This window comes from Nematolebias whitei, chromosome 15 (assembly GCF_014905685.2).
Source record: "Nematolebias whitei isolate Nwh7 chromosome 15, NemWhi1, whole genome shotgun sequence".
Taxonomy (NCBI): Eukaryota; Metazoa; Chordata; class Actinopteri; order Cyprinodontiformes; family Rivulidae; genus Nematolebias; species Nematolebias whitei.
Window position 1 is genome coordinate 35,427,405 of NC_056512.1, and position 24,234 is coordinate 35,451,638.

At 39.1% G+C, this 24,234-nt stretch overlaps 1 protein-coding gene across 2 annotated transcripts in view; it reads left to right on the plus strand.

Moving 5' to 3' along the window:
* olfm2a (olfactomedin 2a) overlaps window positions 1–22,852 on the plus strand; it is a 68,439-nt gene extending 45,587 nt beyond the window's left edge. For both annotated transcript variants that reach the window (XM_037688428.1, XM_037688427.1), the window contains exons 2-6: window positions 8,607–8,756; window positions 16,331–16,486; window positions 18,119–18,338; window positions 19,472–19,578; window positions 22,178–22,852. In XM_037688428.1, coding sequence (XP_037544356.1) covers window positions 8,607–8,756; window positions 16,331–16,486; window positions 18,119–18,338; window positions 19,472–19,578; window positions 22,178–22,852 — 1,308 coding nt within the window. The remainder of the gene's footprint in view (window positions 1–8,606; window positions 8,757–16,330; window positions 16,487–18,118; window positions 18,339–19,471; window positions 19,579–22,177) is intronic.
* The last annotated feature ends 1,382 nt before the right edge of the window (window positions 22,853–24,234 follow it).

A 24,234-nucleotide genomic window follows, 5' to 3' on the forward strand; every position in this document is an offset into this window, starting at 1 on the left:
GGGGGGGGGGGGGGGGGATCGGTAGTAATCAGTTTTCCTTGGAAGCAGAAGACACTAAAGACTTTACCAAGGGACTTCATTGAGTTTTATTTTGAAGGCTTGGCAGTTGGCTCATGCTGAGGATTGACTGATTGTTTGTTTGAAGAGGGAGTTCATATATTTGCATGTTTATTTGTATAAAGTCACTTCAGCAATAATTCAGCAATGAGCAGCGAATCTGAAAGACGGGCTCTGATATTGTTGTTCTTTATATGAATGTGACTGAGCTCTTTGTAGCAGAGACAGATGAGTTTGCTTCGCTGTCAACGAGTACTGAGAGAAGTTAAGGCGTCTCATGTTTATTCAAAGTAAAAGGCATGAAAGCTGCAAAACATGAATAAAGAAATGGGCATCAAAGGATTTAAAAAAACTAAAGAATAAGTTAGATTATATCGTGACTCGTTTTTCCAGCTTTCAAACTGTCCCCTCAATGATTCTTCAAACCCATCACGTTTTTTTTTCTTCTGTCATCTCAGTCCTCTTGTTCTGTGTCCATCCTTTGTGCCACTGCATTTTCTCAGATGTGATGCATTCAGTGTCATGGTCAGTTCTCTGCCATATCTCAGAACTTGTGCCTGGCTATACCATTGCCCCTTTTGCAGTGTGCTGATGAAAGTTATAATACACTTCCCATCATGCTCATAAAGTAAGGATTTGTAGATTTATGATCTCATTTAACTCTGGCATTGCAGCAGCCAGCTCCGGGGTCGGTCTAATGAAATGCTAAAGCACGTCCATATTGCAAGTTGACAGTAACACCATTGGCTCGAATGTCTAATTGGATCATTTCTGTGAACTTTGGTAATCTGTAAAAACACAATAATTCTGTGCTTCAGTCAAAAATAACTTGTCAGGTGATCACATGAAGTCGAGGGTCAGTTTTAGTAACTTTTTTTTTTCCATAAATTACACAAATAAGCTTATTTAAAATGTGAAACGCTTTTTCCTGCAGTGTTCAGGAGGCACAAGAGAAACTTGGTGTAGCCTCTTAACCTGGCTCAGCTAGAATTCATTTTAAATTGTCCTTCAGCATTCAAACAAACCAACATTTAAATTAAACTGGTAGAAATAAGAGCCATTTGACTCATCTCTGTCAGCCTTTTTAAAATCGCAGCTCCTCCTTTTCCGCCTGCGAGTGCATCAGTAACTGGTGCTTTACTCAGCTTTCTCTTAGGAGAATGAAAGCTTGTGGTGCCAGCAGCTAATGATGGGGGGGGGGGGGGTTCATATGCCCAGACCACTAATGTGAAGTCCTGCAGGGAACCCCAATCAGGGCAAGCCTGAAATCCTTAAGAGTCATTTTAATTTCAGTGAGCAAGCCAAATTGATTTTTCATTTCTCTTGTCCTCCGTGGTTTCATGTTGTTTTCATTGCAGCTGTCTTCTTTAATGGCCTTTTGCACAGCACTGAAATGACTTCAGATCTGATGTTTAGATATTCTGTCATCCCTCACGTCTAATGGGAGAATTTCTGGGACAGAGAACTGAACGCATCCTCTCTGCTGAAACTGCTTTCTGTGTCTTAGATGAGATGATTATCTGCCAAATATGAAACAACACATGGTTTGCAAACATTCTTCATGTGTCAGTTCACTCTGCATTTCTGAACACAGGTTTGGTAACAATAAATACTGAAGATTTCCAAAATTATTCAAGTATTTCTTATGCCGTGGACTGTTTGAAACTACTAAATAAATGAATGTGAACAACCCATTCATTATCTTAATCAAATTTAAATAAATGAGCAAGTGCTCAATAATAAATGAAAATCCCGGGTAGCATCTTGTAAGTACTCTGTACATACACTGAACTTACCCTGTATCTTACCCAATAAGTACTCTGTACATCACCTGCAAGTACCAGGCAGTATTATGTATTACTACAAAACCTAATGTATTTGGACTCTGAAAGATTGTGCACTTCTGATATTTGTGTGACAATCTATTTAGGTGCAAAGCATAAAACTACAAAGCACATTTACATTTAAGAATTACCTCCTCCATCCTGCTTTCCAGCAGCCACTACAATGAGAATGGGGAAGTCAGAGCAGGATGGATAGGTGGGTGGTAATGAAACTGGAAGAGATTCAAATAAGCTCTTAATTTCAGCCCAGCGTTTATGAAAAATTAATGAAGAGAGGAGACGATGTGTTGCTTTGAAACCTCCTCAGCTTCGGAGGAGCTCAGTCTTGTTTCAATACACTGGCAAGTGACAACAGTAAAATAATAGAGATGACAAGCCTCCCTTTATTAAAATATTGATCTTTCCTATTTTGCTTTTTTTTTTTCTTACAAAATACATATGTAATGAAATGTTCAAAAAGGAAAGTCAGTGTGACTGACTCTCTTTGAGGTTCACGTCAATATGAAAAAATTATGCATCCTTCTGCATTCATTCACGGGGTTCATTCTAAAGTAAAATTAATATCTGGTGTGTAGGCATGCTGCCCCCACATAGATTGGTTTATTAAGACCTGCACATCCACGGAATGAGTGACTTCAGTGGTTTCTGCGATCTAAGTTTGGCTAACTTCCACCTGTGAACGCTGCAGGACACCATCTGTAACGAGAGGCTGTTGAGTTTGTGCCACACAATCCGCTGCATTTCACACATGAACAGGATTCCAGCAGACATGAAGTCCTGCGGTGGGAGGCATTACAACAGCAGGAATTTACAAACAAAACCTCCTGGGGTTTGATCATTATGGTAGCAGCATTTTTTTTTTTTCATTTCACTTCAGAACACATGCATTATTAATCACTCAAAACAAGAGGGAATGTAAGTGAGCACAAACGGTATATATGATGTTTTTGCTTTAATGCGAGTACAGATGTCAGCTAGTAAACGAAAGACTGCAACAGTTATAAACTCTCAGAATCGTTTCTTAGCCCTTCGTTACCTCTAGGGTCAACCCAGAATACCTTCTGATACGGTAATAATGTGACCCAGAGCAGTTATTTTCATATTTCTTCCTACTAAATATTATAAAACTACTTTATTCAGGATGTTTTGATCAAACTTCACACATATCACCCGTCACTGAGGGAAAAGCAGTGATGATGTTTTTGCCCAAGTCTATGTGTGTGTTTGTTTGCCTGTCGTGTTAGCAAACTACGCCATGAACTATTGGACACATTTTAATTAAACAAAAAGTAATTGATGGATCTACATCTACAACCAATTCCCTTTTTGGAGTTGAATAAACTCAGGATGGCCGCCACAGTTAAGCAACCTTATCAAACACCAAAATGCCAATATCTCAGACAGTTTAGAGATATTGATCTATAATCAAGTGTTGTCGTAGTTAAGAATTCAAATATACTCTGAGTGCTAATTGATCACATGACATATTTTTTTTAACTCTGCTATTAACTACTGAATGTTTTGAATGGAGATATCAACCTCTGTACAAATTTTAATGAAACTCACAGAAGATAATCATTAGATACACATCAACTCATAAACATTTGGAGACAACACAAATCCAGTCAGTCATGTGTAATCATCCTTGGACAGCACAAAATTGGCAATAACTCAGATTTTCAGATAATAATCTATGGTTTGGTGTGGCTGTAGCTGAGATCTTTAAGTTTTGCACATCATAATTTTCAAGGGCTACAAAAAAACTAGATAAATTTACAGTTCCACAGCTTTGCAATTCAGATACCAGAACATTTTTAATATGACCATTAAACATGAATATTAAATGAGTTCAATAGAAATATATATATATATCATATTTGAAAAAACTAACAAACAAAAAACATAATAAAAACAGTGATGTACAAATAAATAATGTGACTGGTTTTCTGACTTTATAGTTACAACAAAACCCAAATGTTAGGACCAACTACAGGCATGGTTTCCTTTGGTGTGCAGTAGACCCTCATTTATTGCGGGGGTTACGTTCTGGATTTGGAACTGGGATGTGCGATATGGCATCAAATTTATATCCCAATATCTATTGTGATGGGTGGCAGTAACGATAATATCATATGTTTTTGGTATAAAACTTGCAACAAGAATGAAAAAAAAAAGCATAGGGTGTCATTTTGCCAGCATTTATTTTGAAAAAAGCTATACCACAAAATAATCTCAGTTAAGAAAATTCTACTATGTCCAGAGAGTTTTTAAATAAAAACAAATCAAGTGTTTGGCTTCTTTCTTGTAGTGCAAAACAATGCCAAATATATCAAATGTAGTTTTAGCCATATGTTTCAAACAAAAGAATATGTTGTTAACGCTTAACAGTTTCCAGTCTTCTCACTTAAAAAATGAACTGCAACAGAGCAGCACTTTACATATAAAACACTGAAAACATTTAATAAAATTCAATTTCAAAATCTCACTGTCATTCGTTAGAGTTTAAAGATTGTTGGACAAGAACACTAGATCGTCCACAGTCTGGCTTTAACAGAGACCGTTGACATGAAACAATGTTGCTACCAATGCTAAATTACCTTTCTGAAAGAGAACTCGTGGCTGGAATACAAAGAAAGACGTTTTTGCTCCTGCGTTTTTAACGAGCTCCTCCCCTGTGCTCTCAGCCATGCTGCTCTCCGCTTGCTCTCCGCTTTGACGCCGGCTGATTACATCATCAACAAGCATTATTGTGGATAGCCAGGAGAATACAAATCTCTATCATGGGGTGAATGTCTATCGTTTCTACCATGTACCGTATACATCGCACATTCCTAGTAGCTACTAAATTTTACTCAGCAGCTCGGCAGAACAGCAGCAGCTCGGTTCCGCTCCAACTTGGTTCTGTTTCGGCAGACCTACCCTGCCGGTTCTGGTCTGCTCTCTGGCTTGGGGTGGTGGTGGCGAATTCCAGAGAGAAGCCGGACATACGGCTGCACGTCCCCCGCTCGGACGGGGTTAGCAGCTTTCAGGTTCACCAATAAGTCTGGAGGTCCGGTTTTGCTCCGGTTCTGGTCCAGTTCCTGGTGGGTTCCATGCAGATCTATGCATCTGCTGGGCACCGAAGTCACTGTTATAAGGACCAAACTTTTCTGATCAGATCAAAACTTTCTCACTACGTATTTCAGCAGGAAGCAATGGGGCATTTGGGTTGGGCAGTTGGCTACTGGGAAATGTAGTAATTATGAGTGGGGATACAGTGTACGCTTATTGAGAAAAAAACTACAAAATGGTGGCGCCTGTCCGAAGTACAATTTTTTTTAATAAACTTTTTTATTGTATAGTATATCCCATCCATCCATCCATCCATCCATTTTCTTTACCCGTTTATTCCATTTTGGGTCACGGGGGTCGCTGGTGCCCATGTCCAGCAATCACTGTGCGAGGGGCGGGGTACACCCTGGACGGGTCGCAAGTCCATCACAGGGCCACATAGAGACAAACGAGACAAACACCCATTCACTCTCTCACTCACACCTAGGGACAATTTAGAGTTACCAATCAGCCTAACATGCATGTTTTTGGACTGTGGGAGGAAACCGGAGTACCCGGAGAAAACCCACGCATGCACGGAGAGAACATGCAAACTCCACCCAGAGAGGCCCCTGGACCGGGGTTTGAACCAAGGACCTGCTTGCTGAGAGGCAGCAGCTCTACCAGTTGCGCCACCGTGCTGCTAGTATATCCCAATCACGTGAATATTATTAAAGTTGACAATCATGTGTAGTGTACACATTTTTTGTGTTCAATCTTACTTTGCAAAACCACAAAAGAGCGAGTCCGTGAAAAGTCAAACCACGAAGTAGCGAGTGACTAATGTCTACTTTGACTCAGATCTTTCGAAGGCTATATCCAACAGTTTGGTCCTTATGGAGCAGGTGTTTTACCCCGTTTTCAGCTTTTCCAGACAGAACAAATCTGATGGAACAAACTTGTGTTAGAGAAAGTCCGAAACGTTTTCAACGAGTGAACCAACGGACAGAGTTGGAAAAAAAAATCAGAGATTTTGCTGTGAGAAACTGCTTCATTTGTTTTGTTTGTCCTCTGCTCTGATGACTGTGAACCGTCTTTTTACCCCAAAATTATCTGTTGCTTAACAATCACAAAGGACGAGAAAATAAGAAGGATAGAACTGACAGCAAAACGTCTGTGGAAGTCAATGCATGCTCTGACTGAGCAATATCTCACCAGCATGCACTAAAATTAAAAAATTCAGCATAAATTCTGTGCATCAAAAGTTTTAGAGTCATTTACATGGAAAGAAGACATTTAGTTACTCTGAATTATCGCCAATGTAATGGAGTGTGAACAGAATATTACTCCTTACTTAGTTTAATTAAATCTAGAAGCATTAATTTGAAAATGTCAGGAGTCTACTTAATATGCATTGAATACGGTATGTGTTGAATGTAATGAAGGAAATAAAAAAGGAACGGATTACATGTTCAATGCCGTTGCTGCGGTTGGTGCGGGACATTAGTGTAATTTAAAAATCCGCAGTCTATTTGCCACAGTTGAATTTAGAGTGCGGCAAATTTAAGATTTCACATTAAAGGAGGAAGAGGGGAAGGTGCTGAGAGCAGGAGCAGAAAGGGTAGAGAGTGGGAGGAGTACCAGGGGATCGGCTGGAGTGACGGGATGTGACAGTGAGTGCACTGGCTTGCAGGGTGGTTGTTTTACACTCCAATCACACAAGACCACCGTTCCCCAAGCCATGTTAATCTGATCCCCCAACTCAAGGAGACGACAGATGGAAGAATGCTGCTTAAAGAAAAGCAAAAACAGCAGCACAAAGCAGAACCAGTCTTTTTTATTATTATTATTGGTTCTTTTTCCACTTGTTTGGAAAGTTCTTTAATTTCTGTGTAAAAATATAGATTTTCTTTTGCTCATTGCATTCTTTCTATGTAGACTGTGTGTTGTGAGTCCCGAATGGCGTGTGAATGAACACCTTCGATGTGTACAGTATGCGAGTGTGCTCTCTGACTCGCAGCACTACTTTTGATTAGATTAGTCAGAGAGACATCCATCCTTTTAGCCTCAGCTTTCCCTCATTGGTAAGGGGCCACATTATTGATCCTGAACGGCTCCATTTCCTTTCTCTGTCCAAACTTATTAGATGCTCAGTCTTTACATAGCTCAGCTCCCTCCTCCTCCTCCTCCTCCTTCTATTTCATTCAATTCAGTGTATTTATATAGTGCCAAGTCACAACAGAAGTCATCTCAGGGCACTGAACAGAAACATTCATACATAAGAATATGTTAACATTATTTATCTGAGGAGCAGACTGCTTTGAATTTAACTTCATTGCAGACTCATCTTGAGCTAGCACAAAGGCAAGAGCGTAAAGGAAAAACTCCCTCATGAAGAAGAAACCTTTAGCAAAACCAGGCTCAGGACAAGCGGCCATCTGTTTCGACCGGCTGGGTGTGGAAAGAACAGATACACAATGGCAGGTCAAGAATCACATGTTAAGATAGAAATAGTATCAAATAAAAACTATTCAACTTTAACAATTAAGTTAAGGAAATTAGGTCAAATTTTCCTCTAGTAGTCCAAGTCTTTGGCGGTATAACAAGCCAACCCCAATTATAGGATTTATCAAAAAGGAAGGTCTTAAAACTGGACAATGTGTCAGCCTCACGGACAGAAACTGGAAGTTGGTTCCACAAGAGAGGAGCCTGATAACTGAAAGATCTTCCTCCCATTCTGCTTTTGGAAACTATAGGAACCGCAAGTAAGCCTGCAGTCTGACAGCAAAGTGCTCTGTTGGGAAAATATGGAACAATAGGATCTCTAATATAAGATGGAGCTAGGTTGTTGAGAGCTTTGTAGGTTAGAAGTAAGATTTTGAATTCAACTCTGGATTTGACAGGGAGCCAATGGAGAGAAGCTAAAACTATAGGGATATGATCTCTCCTACGAACTCCAGTTAAGACTCTGGCAGCAGCATTTTGGATCAACTGAAGACTTTTTAAAGAAGTATTTGGACACCCAGATAATAAAACATTACAATAGTCCAAATGCATGAACCAGTTTTTCTGCATCATGTTTAGATAATTCTCTTTAAAAGTTTGATTATTTTCCTTTTGTCTCCATCCTTTGCTATTTTCCATTGGGTTCTTCCTCTAGGATTGATTTTTGTTGTTGTTTTTATCCCTTTATGTATTTTCCAGCACATGCTTGTCTTATCTTAATCTAAATGTGTATCTGTTTTCTCTCTTATCTTCTGCATTACTCCTCTTGCCCTCAGCTCTGGCCTCTGGTGTCTAAACACCACCTCTGTCGATCTCTGAGCTCACTTGTTTCTCTCGGCTCTCTATTGAAGACTAACATTAGACTCCAAATGACTTTTGGGTTGTTTGCTTTAAAATGAAAACATTAATAAAGACAAAAAAAATTGTCAGCTTACTTGGTGACAGCTTGAGCACAACTAAATATAACAGAATACATAAAATATGGAACTTTTCTAACATTTTCCTCTACCCTTTCAAGAAGTGAATGCATTTATTGGAACATTTTCCAGTTTTAAAGATTACTTAGGCTTGAGAATAAAACATATTGTCTCATCTTTGTGCATTTTTAAACACAATTAAAATATAAACTTGTTTTTTCTTGGTTTCTCTTTTGTCTGTGCGTTTCTGCAGGCTCTTTACCCCAGCCCAGAGGAAGGCTGGCAGATCTACAGCTCGGCACAAGACGCAGATGGGAAGTGTATCTGTACCGTGGTCGCACCAGCCCAGAACATGTGTAACCGCGACCCACGCAGCAGGCAGCTCCGCCAGCTCATGGAAAAGGTGACAGCTGTCAATAACACACTCACTCCGAGACCCAACTGTTACCCACACACAACACGCAAACAAAAACCGCCACTCTGCACTCGTGTCTGGCACCGTCTGGCACGCGCAGGCTGCCGAACTGAACAACCCCATCACTCATCAAACGTGACATCATTTGAAAAAGAAATTTGCTTTTGAGAGTTTCTCCGAAGGAAAGAATAAGAAATTGTTTGGACGAGTGTCTCGCAAATCTAAACCATGAAATGTATCCTCTGGTACTTATATTTATATTTTAATTAATATAAATCCATCGTCCACATTTTATTACATTCAATGCACGTACATTGTACAGTCCAAGTTTAAACTTGTTCCTAAAGCCGTATGCCTTGAAGGTGTCATGAATGCTTCAGGTTCCACTCCAGGTTGCACTTGGAAGGGCATCCAGCATAAAACCATTGCTGAATCCATCATGTTTTCTCGCTGTGATGGAATGGAGCAGTGGAAAAAAATGAAACTAGAATTGCGAGCAGTAATTACCAGGGTCTAAGACACTTTATGCATGTCGACCCTGGCTAATCTCATCCCCAGAACTCCTTCAACCTTGTGTACAACATATTTGAAATTTGATGAGAAGAAAACATAAGGTCTTAATGAGGTCCATGGGTCACAGAAACTTTTTTTCCAAAGCCTTAATTATCTTCTTCTTTAGGCTTTTCCATTTTCATGTCTCCACAATGTGTCATCCTCCTCCTTCTCACTCGGTCCTCACTCCAACTACCTCCATGTCTTCTAACTGCATCCATTTATCTCCTCTTTGTCTTTTTCCTGATAGCTGCATTTTTAACATTTTTCTTCCAATATACCCACTGTCCCTCCTCTGGACATGTCCAAACCATCTCAGTCTGGCCTCTTTAACTTTTATCTCCCACTCCTTCCACCTGTGTTGTACCTCTGATGATCTCATTCCTAATCTTACTCATCCTTGTCACTCCTAAGAACCTCATCATCTTCAGCTCTGCAACTTCCAGATATTTCTCTTTTGACATTTGCTGCCACCCTTTTGTCACAAATCACACCTGAAATATTTCTCCATCCCCTCCATCCTGCCTGGTCTCGCTTCTTCGCCTCTTCACCACACTCCCCGTTATATATGTTAATATTAATATTTTAGAAAACATTACCATAAGAACCATAATTTAATCTGATCTTTCATCCCCTTCAGAACAACTGGACCATCACTTTAATACAGCTGCAGATTCCATATGACTGTTAATAAAACGCAGAGTAACAGATGATGTAGCCAGCCTGCAATTAGTGTTATCATATACAGAAAATACTTATAATTTCTCATTATTATTATTAGTGTTTTTTTTTTTTTTTTTTTTTTTTAAATCAAGCTGTATGTTTTTAGTTTAACCTTTATTTTAGGCTGGACATTAAGAACAGTTTCTTATCTACTGTGTCGGCCTGTCGATGTTTTAAATAGATTAGGTATTGATCCTCTGACATGTTTTCAGATGAGACTTTGTTTAGGATCTTGTCAGGTTCTAGTTAGTCTAATTAACAATTATTTATTCTGCCAGCTGTGACAGAACTTGTTAAATTGCTACTGATTTTCACAAGCCTCTTATTAAACCATGAACTTCATGGGCCTAGAGTTTGTTTTCTACTCACCACCACGTGAAGCTGTGCAGGTACATGAAAGCTGCAGCTAACAGCAGGTCATCATCAACATGGTCCGGAGGTCCAGAAGTTTATTTCATTAATTTAGTTCAGCTTGAACAGTCGCGGTGTTGGTTGTTCTCTATGGGTTTTATCTGCCCGCCAGTGAGCAGGTGACCAACAGCGCATGTCTGTTGAGTATTCACTCCGGCAGATGAAGCGATCCGCCGAGTGGGCGGAGTTATGCTCAGTGTCTGTGGTTTGATATCACATCTAACCGGATCTAACACCGGCTGACTGATGAGGAACAAACCCAGTCATTGCGGGCTGCTTTTTATTCTCCGCCTGATTTAATTTCATATTTTTACGTTCAAACGTTTTACTCATTAACAGAAGGGATTTCAGATGTAACTAAATGAAACAGTTCAACTAAAATATACTTAAGTAAAAGTATATATTGGAATAATTACTTAAAAAGTAAAAGTACAGAAAATTAACTACATAATGCGAGTTCTGTACAGTAAATCAAATTCATACTCTTTACCCTGGATTTATGTTTAGACCAGAATATTTACCACTAGCTGTTAGATCACTGTCATCTCTCTGTACTCTAATGATATCAGAAACAGCAAAAAGGAAAGTTTACTTACATGATCATGAACAACTGCTACCATTTCCGGCCCCATGGGGCCCTAAGCGAAATTTGGTTTGGGGCCCTCTATTTCTGCTAATAATGTGAATTATTGCAATCAACAGTCATATGATCAGATTATTCACCTACGTAACATAAACTCGTTGCAACTCTGACAGCCGTGTTCACATTTTCCTACAGTGGTACTAAAAGTAACAAAAGAAAAAAATACAAACACCAGTATGCAATGTATTTTACAGCAAAAGTGTCATCTGGTTTATTATCTTTGGTTCCAAAGAATTGCAACAGTAATGTTCAAAATAATTTGTAGTGCAAAATCAACAACAAACAGATAAAATAACTTAGATGCATACAAAATAAATTAAATTATGCAAAAACAGACAAAATAAAAAAAAATTACAAAAAAACAAAGTGGCCACGGGGCCCTAAGCAGCCGTTCAGTTTGCTTATGCCTTGGGCCGGCCCTGACTGCTACTACTAATCATGAATTACATGAAGTTAGATGAGCAAATGCAAAGTCCCTAATTATAGTGCCCCATACAGGTGAACATGTCTGAGTATTGTTCTTTGCAGTTACTTCTACCATGTAAATATCATCTTGTGCTATTTGCAGTTGGGGCTCAACATAACTTTTATTTATTTACTGAATAAAAATTAAAAAATTAAAATAAAAAATAAAAAACATTTTCAAAAGCAGTAGCATTTCCCTGCCTCTGTGACTTGGACAAACTGACTGATTTACAGCCAGTTTTTGCGTTTGATAAAGTCAGTTGGCTGTGGTTGACATATTGACCTCCCATGTAGACTCCCATGGGTAATTCTGTACAGGCTTCTGTTAATTAAGATAAAATATACGACAGTGTTGATTCACAAAATCACCATTTCTGCACTGTTTTCTTATACGGAGAGACAACAAAAAGAGTGTATCAGTGTTACTGACCAACACAGGAGTGAATATAAAAGAAATGTCCTGTCTGTCATACTTTGTATTCAGACAAACAGATTTAACTACCAACTGCTGCTGGAGACAGCACACCTCATCTGCGTGTTTGTATAAAATTAAATGATATGAACCTGAAAAACTGAGCTTAATACCTTCAAACTGCTTGAACAGACATGATTCATCGAGCCACAGAAAGTTGTGGTTTTCATCTGTGCAGCTCAATGAAAGCAGAGCTGCTCGTGTTCAGCAGTCAAAGCCAGAGTGAGCGTGAAAAGTGAAAGCAGAGCGGTAGAACAGAGGGGAGGGCACTGACATTGATGTGGTCCTGTGGGGAAAAAGTGGAGGTAAACTAAGATGCTGAATAGGCGCCGAAGCCCCCAACGGATCATTGATACACCTGATATCACATATTATTTTCATTCTCACTGAAATCTGCCCGTTTCCCCTGATAATCTCTGTCAGATATTGTTTCAAGTGCTTGTTTATACAAATACAATTCACAAACGCTTCACAGGAGGCGCATTCCAACAGAAAAATATCCTGACACAGACACAAAACCGATTTGATAAACCAAGCTTGTCTCGAAGCAATTGGTTAAAGTGTTGTGATTGTTATTTTTATTTTTTTGTGCATAAGAGAGCACAGACATGTGAAAATGTTTCTACTTTGAATACCTGGCTAAATCCACATTATTAGATTATTAGATGCGGATGAAATAACATACAATATAGCTTCATACTATTGTTCTTGCATTACTGTATGAATGTCTTGTTTTCTTTAGTTTTCATTCACTGTTAGATTCAATAACCTACAGCATTTTCTTGGGTTTACTACTGTAATATGCTTGGGGATATAACATATTTTGATTAAAGACCTATTCCTTGAAGGATGTACATCACCCACCACCTTTCATTTCAGTTTCAGACTATCATATTTGTATGAGAAATGCAAATATAGATATTTGCTTGGTGAGATCTTGGAATTTAGATCAAAGTTAAGTGTCCGAGGTATATTTATATGCCTCATAATATGTTTTTTTTTTTACATTTTATTTTTAAGAAAGAAGAACATTATAAAGATGTAAAAGTATTTGTGAAGACAACAAGAAAAGTAGCTCAATCAGAGGACAACAGTGAAATGTACTCATAGATGTGACTCAAGGTACTGCACATTGTACTGTAAAGGCTTCAGATAAAGTCTTGGCAAAAATCAGAATAGTATAAGCTTATAATGTATTGTATATGGTGTGGGTTTAAATGCAGCTGGCTAAGTCCCTTTCATGCACTCCCTTCTTGTTGCTGTCTAATACAGTCCACAGGCTTAATAAGGACACCTGGGGTCAGCACCGCTTGATCTGCAAGGAAGTGAAGACCACAAATTAAAAGACTGTGTGTGAGTGTGTTTGCAAGTAGCAGAGCAATGCTCACCGTGACATCCTCATTTGAACCCAAAGCATGAGCGGGGGGAATTGTTTGAGACCAGATGCACAAAAGTTCTCCCTGACACAAGGAGCCAAGGGTACATTAACAATGTCAAAACCACCCTCTGTTCAAAGAATGTAAAGTAGCCTCACGCAAAATCTCTATTCAAGCTCTCTGTGACGCCAGATAAAGAGCTAGCCCTGAAGGATCGCACCAAAAAAACACTCGCAGCAGACTTCTGAACATCTCATCCCCCTTTGACCTTCCTATCTGGCTGACTGAATTGAGATTAGATCAAATGAAAAATGTGGCCATGGCCAGACAAACAAACAAACATGCTAGATGCAGAATGAGTCATCACACTGAGAATGAAGCAGACACACCTGAAGGACTGGAAGACTGCGACAGTAAGAGTTTGGAGGGAAGAGGATTCCCATATGCTTCATATGCTTCATATACTCTGGAACATTTTATTCTAAAAGCTGTTCAATAAAAAATAAAAACAAAAAGTTTTAATTGCTATAATGAGAGCAAATATTTCCTGGTGAGCCCAGGAGGCACGTGGGAGAAGATCTGGGTGTAGAAACTGTGGGCTGGACATGAAGGAACTGAGTGGGTTGTCAGGGAGTCAGGCAAGCTAAGCATTTGGTGCAAAACAGACTATACGCCAAACTGTGACCTTTGAATGTTGCATCTTTTTTTTTCTTCTATATCTCTTGAGTGCCTGGAGTTTCAGTGGTGCGTGTCTGAGTGGGCGTGCGTCTGTTCATGTGGGTAGCTGGACATATGTGCACGTACACGACAGCCCTGTAACATTTGTCAGTGTTTGGATAGTTTCAGTGCCAGATCTGTGCAACATGCAGAAGATGAGAGGGTGTGTGAAGACAGTACACCAACACAGTGGGCTGTCAAAGTATAAACCAGCTTAAAACTTATAGCAAAAATCAAACATAACGCAAAACTGATCCCCCCGAATACCAAAATTCAATAAACGCCTACTTAACTGCATGTTTGCTTCTGTATGAGGGTTTTCTGTATTGTGAATTGAGCTCTAATATTGTGGGGTTACTGGTAATATTTTGGTAGCTCTTTGGTATAGGTACATAAATGTCCAAAGCTGAACCTGTTGATTGACACATATATTGTTTCTTCATATCTAAATCCTAAAAAAATAAAATAAAATAAAAAAAAAATAACTGTGGTCCTTTAGATAAAAAGAGATAAGTTTTTACTCATGATCAGCAGCAACACATGATGGAGTTAACTGAAGGGAAAATCTACAGAGTACAATAATTAGAAACCTAGCATTCCTTGAAGATATACATTTCACCCACTCTTTTTCATGCCAGAGTATTAAATTAAAAGTATTCATAGCCTTTTTGGTCAAGTCATGGAAGTTTTAATATGCCCATTGTCATGCAACATTGAAAGATGTCACAAGATGTGTTAGAACCCAGAGAAATCCATCCACGGGTAATGAGATATTTTGCTAACAGTACAGACAAATGAACACCCGCATGCACACACAGAGACAGGGGAAATTATAATCGCCTTTTGTTTTCCAAGACGAGAAATACCGTATTTTCTGCCGTACACGTCACACTGTCCTATAAATTGCATCAGTCCAAATATGTCTAATAAAGTGGAAAAATCCATAAATAGTTTGCTTCGCCATATATGTGGCATCTATTATGCGTCACCGCTGACAACCAGGGAATGTGTGCCGGTGTTGTAGCAAAAATTGATTGGCTGACAAATGGTGGCGGCGGGAGCGCGCACGGGAGGACTTTAACAAAAATCTAACTATTAACACTTAAAAACAACTATTTGTTTGCTCAAAATTATAGCAAAGGTGTGTCTCAGTCTAACTTTTCCTTAATAAATGCACTTTGACGGTCAAATCAGTTGCATTTCAAAAGCCGATACGTGGAAGTAGGAGCATGGATGGGACTCGCTGTGCATTTTTTCAAAATTTAACAAGATAACCACCTAAAAACAATTATTTGTTTGCTCGAATTTATAACAAAGGGTGAAGTTGAATTTTCAGTTCAACTCTCAGTTGAACTTTAACTTAATAAATCCACTTCAATAGTCAAATTAGCTGCATTTTGCCAGGACGGCACAGTGAAATGAAGCTTAATTTATGGTTGCTCCTGGTGAGTTAGACAAAGTTGGCAGGATATGGCAAGCTGGTTATGTCATTAATAGCCACTTTTACCTAACTTGGGCGGCTGTGGCTGAGTCGTCCTCCAATGGGAGATTTGGGGGTTCAAATCCACCAGCAGTCACATGCTGAAGTGTCCCTGGGCAAGACAATGAACCCCTCATAGCCTCTGGTGTGTGTCCCATCAGTGTATAAATGTGATCTAAAGCACTGATTAGTTTCATTAGAATGATTTGTTCAATTAGCTTTGCAGAGATCTAGTAGAGTGCTGTATGAATGGGTAAATGAGGACATAGATTGTGTTGTAAAGAGCTTTGAGTATCTTGAAATAAGACAGAAAGGCGCTATATAAGTACAGTCCATTTACCATTTACCTATTATATGACACAATGGCATGCCATATTTCTTGAGTGCCATCTAGCGGCTGAAAATGTTAGTGCTCAATATTTTCAGTCAGAATGAATGAAAATGGTCATATCTCAGCCAAAAATTGGTTTATAAATATTGGGGGGGGGGGGGGAATCCATAAATAAGTTGCTTTGGCATAGAAGTCACAGCGCATGCAAATTATGCAAATAACTGCGACTTATAGGCCGAAAAATACGGTAACTAAACATCCTTAACTCAGGTTACAGAGTTTTTGTGTGGAACACCCATAAAAAGGAGTTCTGAAGAAGTGACTTCTTGTAGTGTAAACCAGAAACTATGACCAAACCAGTGCGTGTGTGCACGTGTGTGTTTGCTCTGCAGGTTCAGAACATCAGCCAGTCAATGGAGGTGCTGGACCTGAGGACCTACAGAGATCTACAGTACGTGAGGAACACTGAGAGTCTAATGAAAGTTGTCGATGGAAAGCTGAAGGTGGCTTCTGAAAACCCTCGCAACCTCAATCCAAAGGGCTTTCAGGTAACTGGCTCGTTGTCTCCTCTTGTACCCTCGAGTGTGTTTACAAACCGACAGCTGAACACTGACACTCTGGATGGGAGACTGCTCGCTAAACTTTGCCAAATGCAACACAGTCTTTTGTTGCTCTTCACAGATAATACAATTTTATTTTACTGCTGGATGACTGCTGTATATATAAACACTGGTGTACAAACTAAAATACCAGTTCAGTGGAATTATTGGGTCCTACTCTAATGTAGGCCAATCATGTGTTCTTCTTGATAATTAAATCCAAAAACCTGCTTTTTCTGTCTCACTCTTCCTACTTCTCTTCCACTCAGCCCCTCTCACAGCTCTATACTTAACATTCAGGCATCTGCTTTTAGATTACAGGCACATGCATTCACATTTATTTCACCTTATCTCTCTGCAAGTGAAGGCTTAGTTGCCATTATCAGCAAGCCTTTTTATTTTCCTGTCAGCGGGCTGTCCTGCGCGGGCTTTCTGCACATTTCTCACACACTTACAGATATTAGATGGGCCATAAAAATGTTTGATTAAAAGATGCTCTGATAAATGCTGAATGTGCTTCGCTGTCGGGTTAATGCCTCAGCTCAGGGACAAGCATGAACGTTTGCATTAGCTTTGGGTTTTTTAGTGATCATGTTCCAACAAAGAAAATGAGACTGTTTATAGAAATGAGTTAGGGCATCTGCAAAGCTTAAAATTGCTAAAACATGCAGACTGCAAATTATTTTATTGTATTTGTGTGAATGCAAATTTAATATTTTTGTTCAGAAAGAAAGGAAGTGACCAAAGCAGGTCAGCTGATGAATGTGTGCAGCTTAAAGTTGCCAATGACAGAGCATGGGAGATTAACGAGACTGAATTTTCGCAGCTTGAAAAATTGAAAATTAGATTTATGATGTGGCGCCACAGGGCTGTGAGCTGCTCCATCACCAGATTTACGATAAACCCTAACAAGGAGGAAACAGCCCCTCCTGTGGTGCCTACACTTTATTGATACACCTATTTCTCTGTTGAGCTATCTACCTTCCATGCCTTCAGCCTGGCTCTCCTGCTGCTCCCTGCACTCCTACCTAGGCACGCATTGTTCATTTCTACTTCTAAACTCAAAGTGAGTCACAGCTCCAACACACAGCAGCGTGTTGGATTCTCTGTTTCTTTCCATTTAGCTGAAACCCTTCCACTTGGAACACTTAACAGAGATTAGTGCAAGAGAAGCTGCAGCTTCTAAGTCTAATAAGTGACTTTTTAATTCATAAAATTGCTTTTAAATGAAAACAAATCAGTGCTTTCAACTAATGAATGAAAGTGGGTGGAAACTGGAGCAGTGCATTAACCAAAAAAAAAAATGTTTATTTGTACAACAAATTAATGTGAGGCTGGTGGAGGAAATTTAAAAAAATGGAATGATAATGTTCTAGAAAAAATCAGCAACACAGCCATTAACTCTGATTAATAACATCTAGATGGAGCAAATGTGCACTCAGCTGCACAAAAGATATGACAATTCCAACAAAGCTACTTATGTGTGCATTTTTTTCTGACTCACGTTTTGTCCTCATTTTGCTCTTGAGGGTTTAATCCTTGCTTCCCCTTTGCTCCTTTTTGCCTCCTGCTGTGTTGCAGGAGCTGAAAGACAAGGTGAACCAGCTGCTCCCTCTGCTGCCAGTGCTAGAACAGTACAAGGCTGATGCCAAGATGATTCTGCGTCTGCGGGAGGAGGTGAGGAACCTTTCTTTGGTGCTTATGGCCATCCAGGAGGAGATGGGGGCCTACGACTATGAGGAGCTGCGCCAGAGAGTCCTGCTGCTGGAGACCAGACTCCACTCCTGCATGCAGAAACTAGGTGAGACAAACGTGCAAACTATGGTGTATAAATTGAAAACATCATGCTTCAAATATACATTTCTGCTCAGAGCTCAAAGAATCTGCATTAAGAATTCAAACATTTGCCAGTCAAGCTACACAAATAATTGATTGTGTTCTTATCTAACATACCGTAAAATTATAATTCCACACATTAACTGATGACTTAACAAAAGCAGATTGCATGCCTTTAGCTCATTTGCTTCTTTAAAATAATTAATGCAAAGAAATTATTAACTTTACGGTCCCGATTTTGCTACTTTTATAGAATATCTTTACTGGAATTAACACGCAGGTCCTGCCTCTCAGTTCATTTTATGTGAGTGTAGCAAAAAGACTGCAAGATTCTCTTTACCTTGTCTAAATATGTGGGTGGTGACTCGTCAATTTTTTTATGAGGCTCTGCTCTAATAAAGATCTGTCAATAAATAAATATTAAACGATCTAACAAGCTTGGAAATAGCTTCATAGCTTCTGCTGTAGATTAAGATGTTTTTACTGTTTTACCATTTCAAACAGATGCCAAAAGTTACGTGAAATTACACGTTTAACATTCCTTGTAGGAATTTATATCGCCTGCTACCTTTAACGCCAGAGTTTAACGTAGACCAAAATCATCTTGTGTTGATAAATGATGAAGTTATAGCTATTTTGGTCAAACCTTGAAAATTACTTATGCACAATCACCTGAATCAAATGTGACAATACAATATATTAAAAGATCTTGCATGATGTATGTTGTGAATGACTATCAACTACTGCCACATCAAATTTTAGCTCAGTATCTGTAAAACAGGCTGAGTTATTATATGTGCATGAAGACCAAGGTTGATTTACTCTGGCAACAATTTTGAATTGGGTTGACACCATAAGTAAATCAAAAGTAAATCATTAGTAGATTTACAATTATTAGTTTAATTGAAATCCATCCAGTGGCTAACAAGATATTTTGCTAACAATACAAACAGACGCTCACAGGCAAATGCATTATCGTTCCTACTTCCCTTTCAGTGGCAGATGATCATAAAAGCAACTGTACCGAATGCAGTGTATACAGTTTATCTAACTGAGGCATATATTCACGTTTTCCACTTCTGCTTCTTCGACCTCCAGGCTGTGGGAAGCTCACTGGTGTCAGTAATCCCATCACAGTGCGAGCATCAGGGTCGAGGTTCGGCTCGTGGATGACAGACGCCATGATACCCAGCTCAGACAACAGAGTAAGTCATCCTGTCCTTCTATTGTGACTTTGAAGTTGAAGAAACAAAGGATGACTTTACCAAAAAAAATCAAAAATAAAATGGAAAAAATACAAACCTCCCTCACAGTGATGCTGTCATGGTGCGTCAGTGACTGATTGACTGTGTTGCCTGAGTAGAATTTCTCATGGGTTCAAGAAAATGGCAAACACTGAGAGAGAAACAGGGAATGTGGAGCTGAGTCATTGATGAACTGCATCGGTTTCCTACCTGTCTTCCTCATTCATTACAAACTACAGCTGACTGATCGCTTTATCATCATTGGAGAAATAAATGAGCTGCTTGGGCTAAAGTTTTCTAAATCCACTGGGTAATTACCAGGAATGTGCCACGATGCTCTGAACTTGAGCAAAATAATACAAAGTACCCTCCAGAGACCAGAGCCGGAGTCTGTAATTGTGGTTCTAGGGCCACGTGGCTCTTTGGTTCCTCTACAGCGGCTCTCTGTAGCTTTGATCAAAAATAACGTGCGAATAAATATATTTGTTCGTACCTTTAATAGAAAGTGTTCATATTAGAAGTACTACCGTTAAAGTTTATGCAAATCTGTGAATAAAATTTTGGTGACATAATGATACTAATAATACAAGGAGCAAAACGGATGAATTAGTTTACGCTACTAGCATGTTAGCTTATTAGCTACTTAATTAATCCACCCTCCAGTTTTGCAGCATAGTCATTCACTAAAATCCACTAGAAAAGGCTACAAAAATAATGCTTTGATAACATTAAATATTAAAGAAAAAAGCCTATGTTTGATCAAAAACAAATGATACAAATTAAAATAACTGAGGGTCTCTGTATTTATAGAAAATATTCACCAAGTCGTACAAAATGCATAATAAATTATTTTTATGTCTATACCTCATTATTTCAAAGTGGGATACATATATTAATAATTTGATACATAGACTTTATTAGTATAGACATATCTTCATAAGACTTTTTTTTTCCTTTTTCCTAATGCAGTGGTTCCCAATCCTGTTCCTTGAGGAACACCATCCTGCATGTTTTAGTTGTTTCTCTACTCCAACACACCTGATTGAGTGATTTAATTACTTCCTCTTGTTCTGCAGAAGCCTGCACCCATTTGTTAATATCAGGTGTGTCTTAGATGGAAACAACTAAAACATGCAGGATGGTGTTCCACAAGGACCAGGGTTGGGAACCCTTGTAATACCAACAAATGTCAACAATTTTTTATTCATATAACAGTTTAAGAGCTGTGTTGTCTTTTATTTAAGCTTCAAACTTGTTTTGCAGTTCTGGACAAATTTCATTTAGTGTGACAAGGAGCAGAAATGGCTCTTCTGAGTGGAGGCTGCAGATAATAGAGATAATATAGTAAATGGTAAGAAGTGAGGGGTACAAAGGAACAGTAAAAGTGAACAGTAGTTTTATTTTATTTTTTTATATGAGAAAATGAAAGTCGATGAAGTTTAGGATGAGATTAGGTTGGCCTTTTGTTAACTACAATGAATCATAACAGTGTTAATAGATATTGCAGTCAGACAAGGTCAGTTTCTGAGTCTGAGACTAAATGTCTATAATCACCTGACTTGCTGATGTTCTGTTCAACTCTTCAAACGAGTTTCTCATTGTATTAATAGGCAAACATATCAGCATTTACTGGAATCATCATAATTTTACATGAAAATGTTGCTCAGGAGTCGGACTAAAAGCACAAACTTGGCTTAAATGTGCCTGAGTTTTGCCCTGGCTCAGCTCCTGTCTCACATTCACCTCAAGGGACTCATTTAGCAAGCACAGAAGAAACCGTGCTTAATGTTTTACAATCTACCCTCCTCCATAATTCAGCTGCTGTACCACACCACCGCTCTTCCACCCCCACTCTCTGCAGCTGAAAAGTGCTTGTTCTATACATACGAAGGAGCCAAGAGTAAGGCTGGAGCGAGAGAGAATGATGGAAATGAATCAGAAAGGCAGCTACATCTTAGCAAAGGTCATCTTGTTATGTTGATGACAAAATAAATATCCATTCCAACGACAGTTTAATTGAATCAATTGAAAACCGAACTGTGTCTCATTGGAAGCGCTGGGGGAATGAAAGCTGAGAAGCAGCCGGAGAGGTGCGAAGTCAGAGGATAGATTTGCTGAGGGCGCTCAAGGAAAAAGATAGAGTTGCTAAATGGATTGATTTTCTATAAATGGGGACCGGAAAAGGGCAGGAAGCGCAAGTAGTGGTTGCCTGCAAAGCGCAGGCAACATCTCTGCCCACATGCAGGAGAGATCAATAGTTGTGCACACTCACATTCACATGCATACAACAGCACAAAGGTGCACACTCACATTCAAACAAGTAAATTCACCACACGCTCATCGTTCTTCCTTTGCTCAGGGCAATGCCACCAGCAAAACATTATTGAAACGTTAGATTGTTGCTGCAAAGAGATGTGTTGGTTACAGTGCAGCCTGATCATTTATCATCTTTATATCTTTTCATTAGCTACTTTAATCCAACCACTTTTTCCACTGGGATTCTATTTTTTTATTTTATTTTTTTAAATGTCCTTTTTTGTGTGCTCTGTGTTTCAAACAGGTCTGGTCCATGGATGGTTACTTCAAAGGGCGACGCGTCCTTGAATACCGCACAATGAGTGATTTCATGAAGGGCCAAAACTTTGTGCAGCACTCGCTGCCACACCCCTGGGCCGGCACCGGTCATGTGGTCTACAACGGCTCACTGTATTACAACAAACACCAGAGCAACATCATCATCAAGTACCACTTCCGTTCTCGCAGCGTGTTGGTGCAGCGCAGTCTCAGTGGGGCCGGTTATAACAACACCTTCCCGTACTCCTGGGGCGGCTCCTCTGACATCGACCTGATGGCAGATGAGAATGGCCTTTGGGCAGTTTACACCTCCATCCCCAATGCTGGGAACATCGTCATCAGCCGCCTGGAGCCCCAAAGTCTGGAGGTGCTGCAGACCTGGGACACGGGATTTCCCAAGCGAAGTGCTGGAGAGTCTTTTATGATCTGTGGCACACTGTATGTTACAAACTCTCACCTTGCTGGTGCCAAGATCTACTTTGCCTACTACACCAACACATCGAGTTATGAGTACACAGACATCCCCTTTCATAATCAGTACTCCCACATCTCCATGATGGACTACAACCCTAGAGAGAGGGTCCTGTACACCTGGAACAACGGACACCAGGTGCTCTATAATGTCACACTCTTTCAGGTCATTAAGACTTCTGGGGACTGAGACTCCAGTATAAATGACCAGTTCAAATAATGCTGTGATCACTGTTCAAAATGGACAAAGAGGCTGGGTGGAGGTGGTTCTGGAGGGGGTTGGGTTGGGGTTGGAAATCTGTAAGCTTAGAATTGAAATTTTTTAATGAATTGAAATCTTCATAGAGTGCTATTATTCACATTCTACCAAAAAAAATGACAACAGGATTGGTGAAAGTTTAAAGACGCGTCTCTCTCTTTTTTTGTTTTTCTCTTTTTTTTCTTTTTTGTGATGAGTAAGCATGGTTCTTTTTTTTTTGTGATGACAAATAAACATCCACTTTACCATTTATGATGTTGTACTTTTATTGCTGCTTTTTGTCAAAACACAACCTAAAAGTAAAAAGTTTCTACCAGATATGTTGCATTTGTCACTAACATTAAAAAGCTTTTTTTTTTTTTTTTGTTAAACTGCATATATAAACAAAGAAATGAGTTTGATGTCAAAATACAAAATGTGCTTAGTCGTAAATTTAAAGCCATGCGCAAACAGATGTTTGGAAAAAGGCCTTAAATTCAATTTTCTTTACTTTAACAGTGATGAAGACACAGCATGAATACTGACAAGTTCATATTTAGAGCTGTATAACACCTCAACTTGGAAAAAATATTATTTTTCTAAAAAAGTCAGAGCATGGGTCTTTGTGAATTCTAGGAAATTAAAGCATGTGCTTCCAATGGCACAAATGCGTTCAATTTACCGGCAGCAGCCACCTCTTACATTTCATTTTACCAAGGTGAATTGGAATTGAAAGCAAAACATCTGGTTAAAGGTGCAGGCGGTGGTGTGACGGCTGGAGAGGAACACAGGGAGAGAGATGCAGAATGTTAAAGGTGTTTACATTGGAGCAGTGAAATGACGCTTCACAATTTGTGTTGCTTGTCAAGCTTCAATCTGCTTTAATCTTGTTAGACGCACTGATTTTCCTGGGAGCTCTTTGTAGAGAAATGTTTAAACACGAGGCACACAGGGGTTCTGTTGGCATTAACATTTAAAACCTAAAACCTATACAAATATATATGTATATATACACGATAGATAGATAGATAGATAGATAGATAGATAGATAGATAGATAGATAGATAATATGGTTTTTGGTAGGGATGCACGATATAGGATTTTTGGCCGATATCCGATTTGCCGATATGTTAAAACGTATTCGACCGATACCCGATACTGATATTTTATATACATTCCTTTGTCAGAATTTAGGCTTATTTGTTACAAAAATTGCGTCACAGCTGTTAGAGCTGGTGACATATATTCAGTAACAGCCATATGATATGCATAGCATTTTGACTTATATTAAATGAAAAGTGTTAAATGTTATTTATTAGCATTAGTCACCTGCA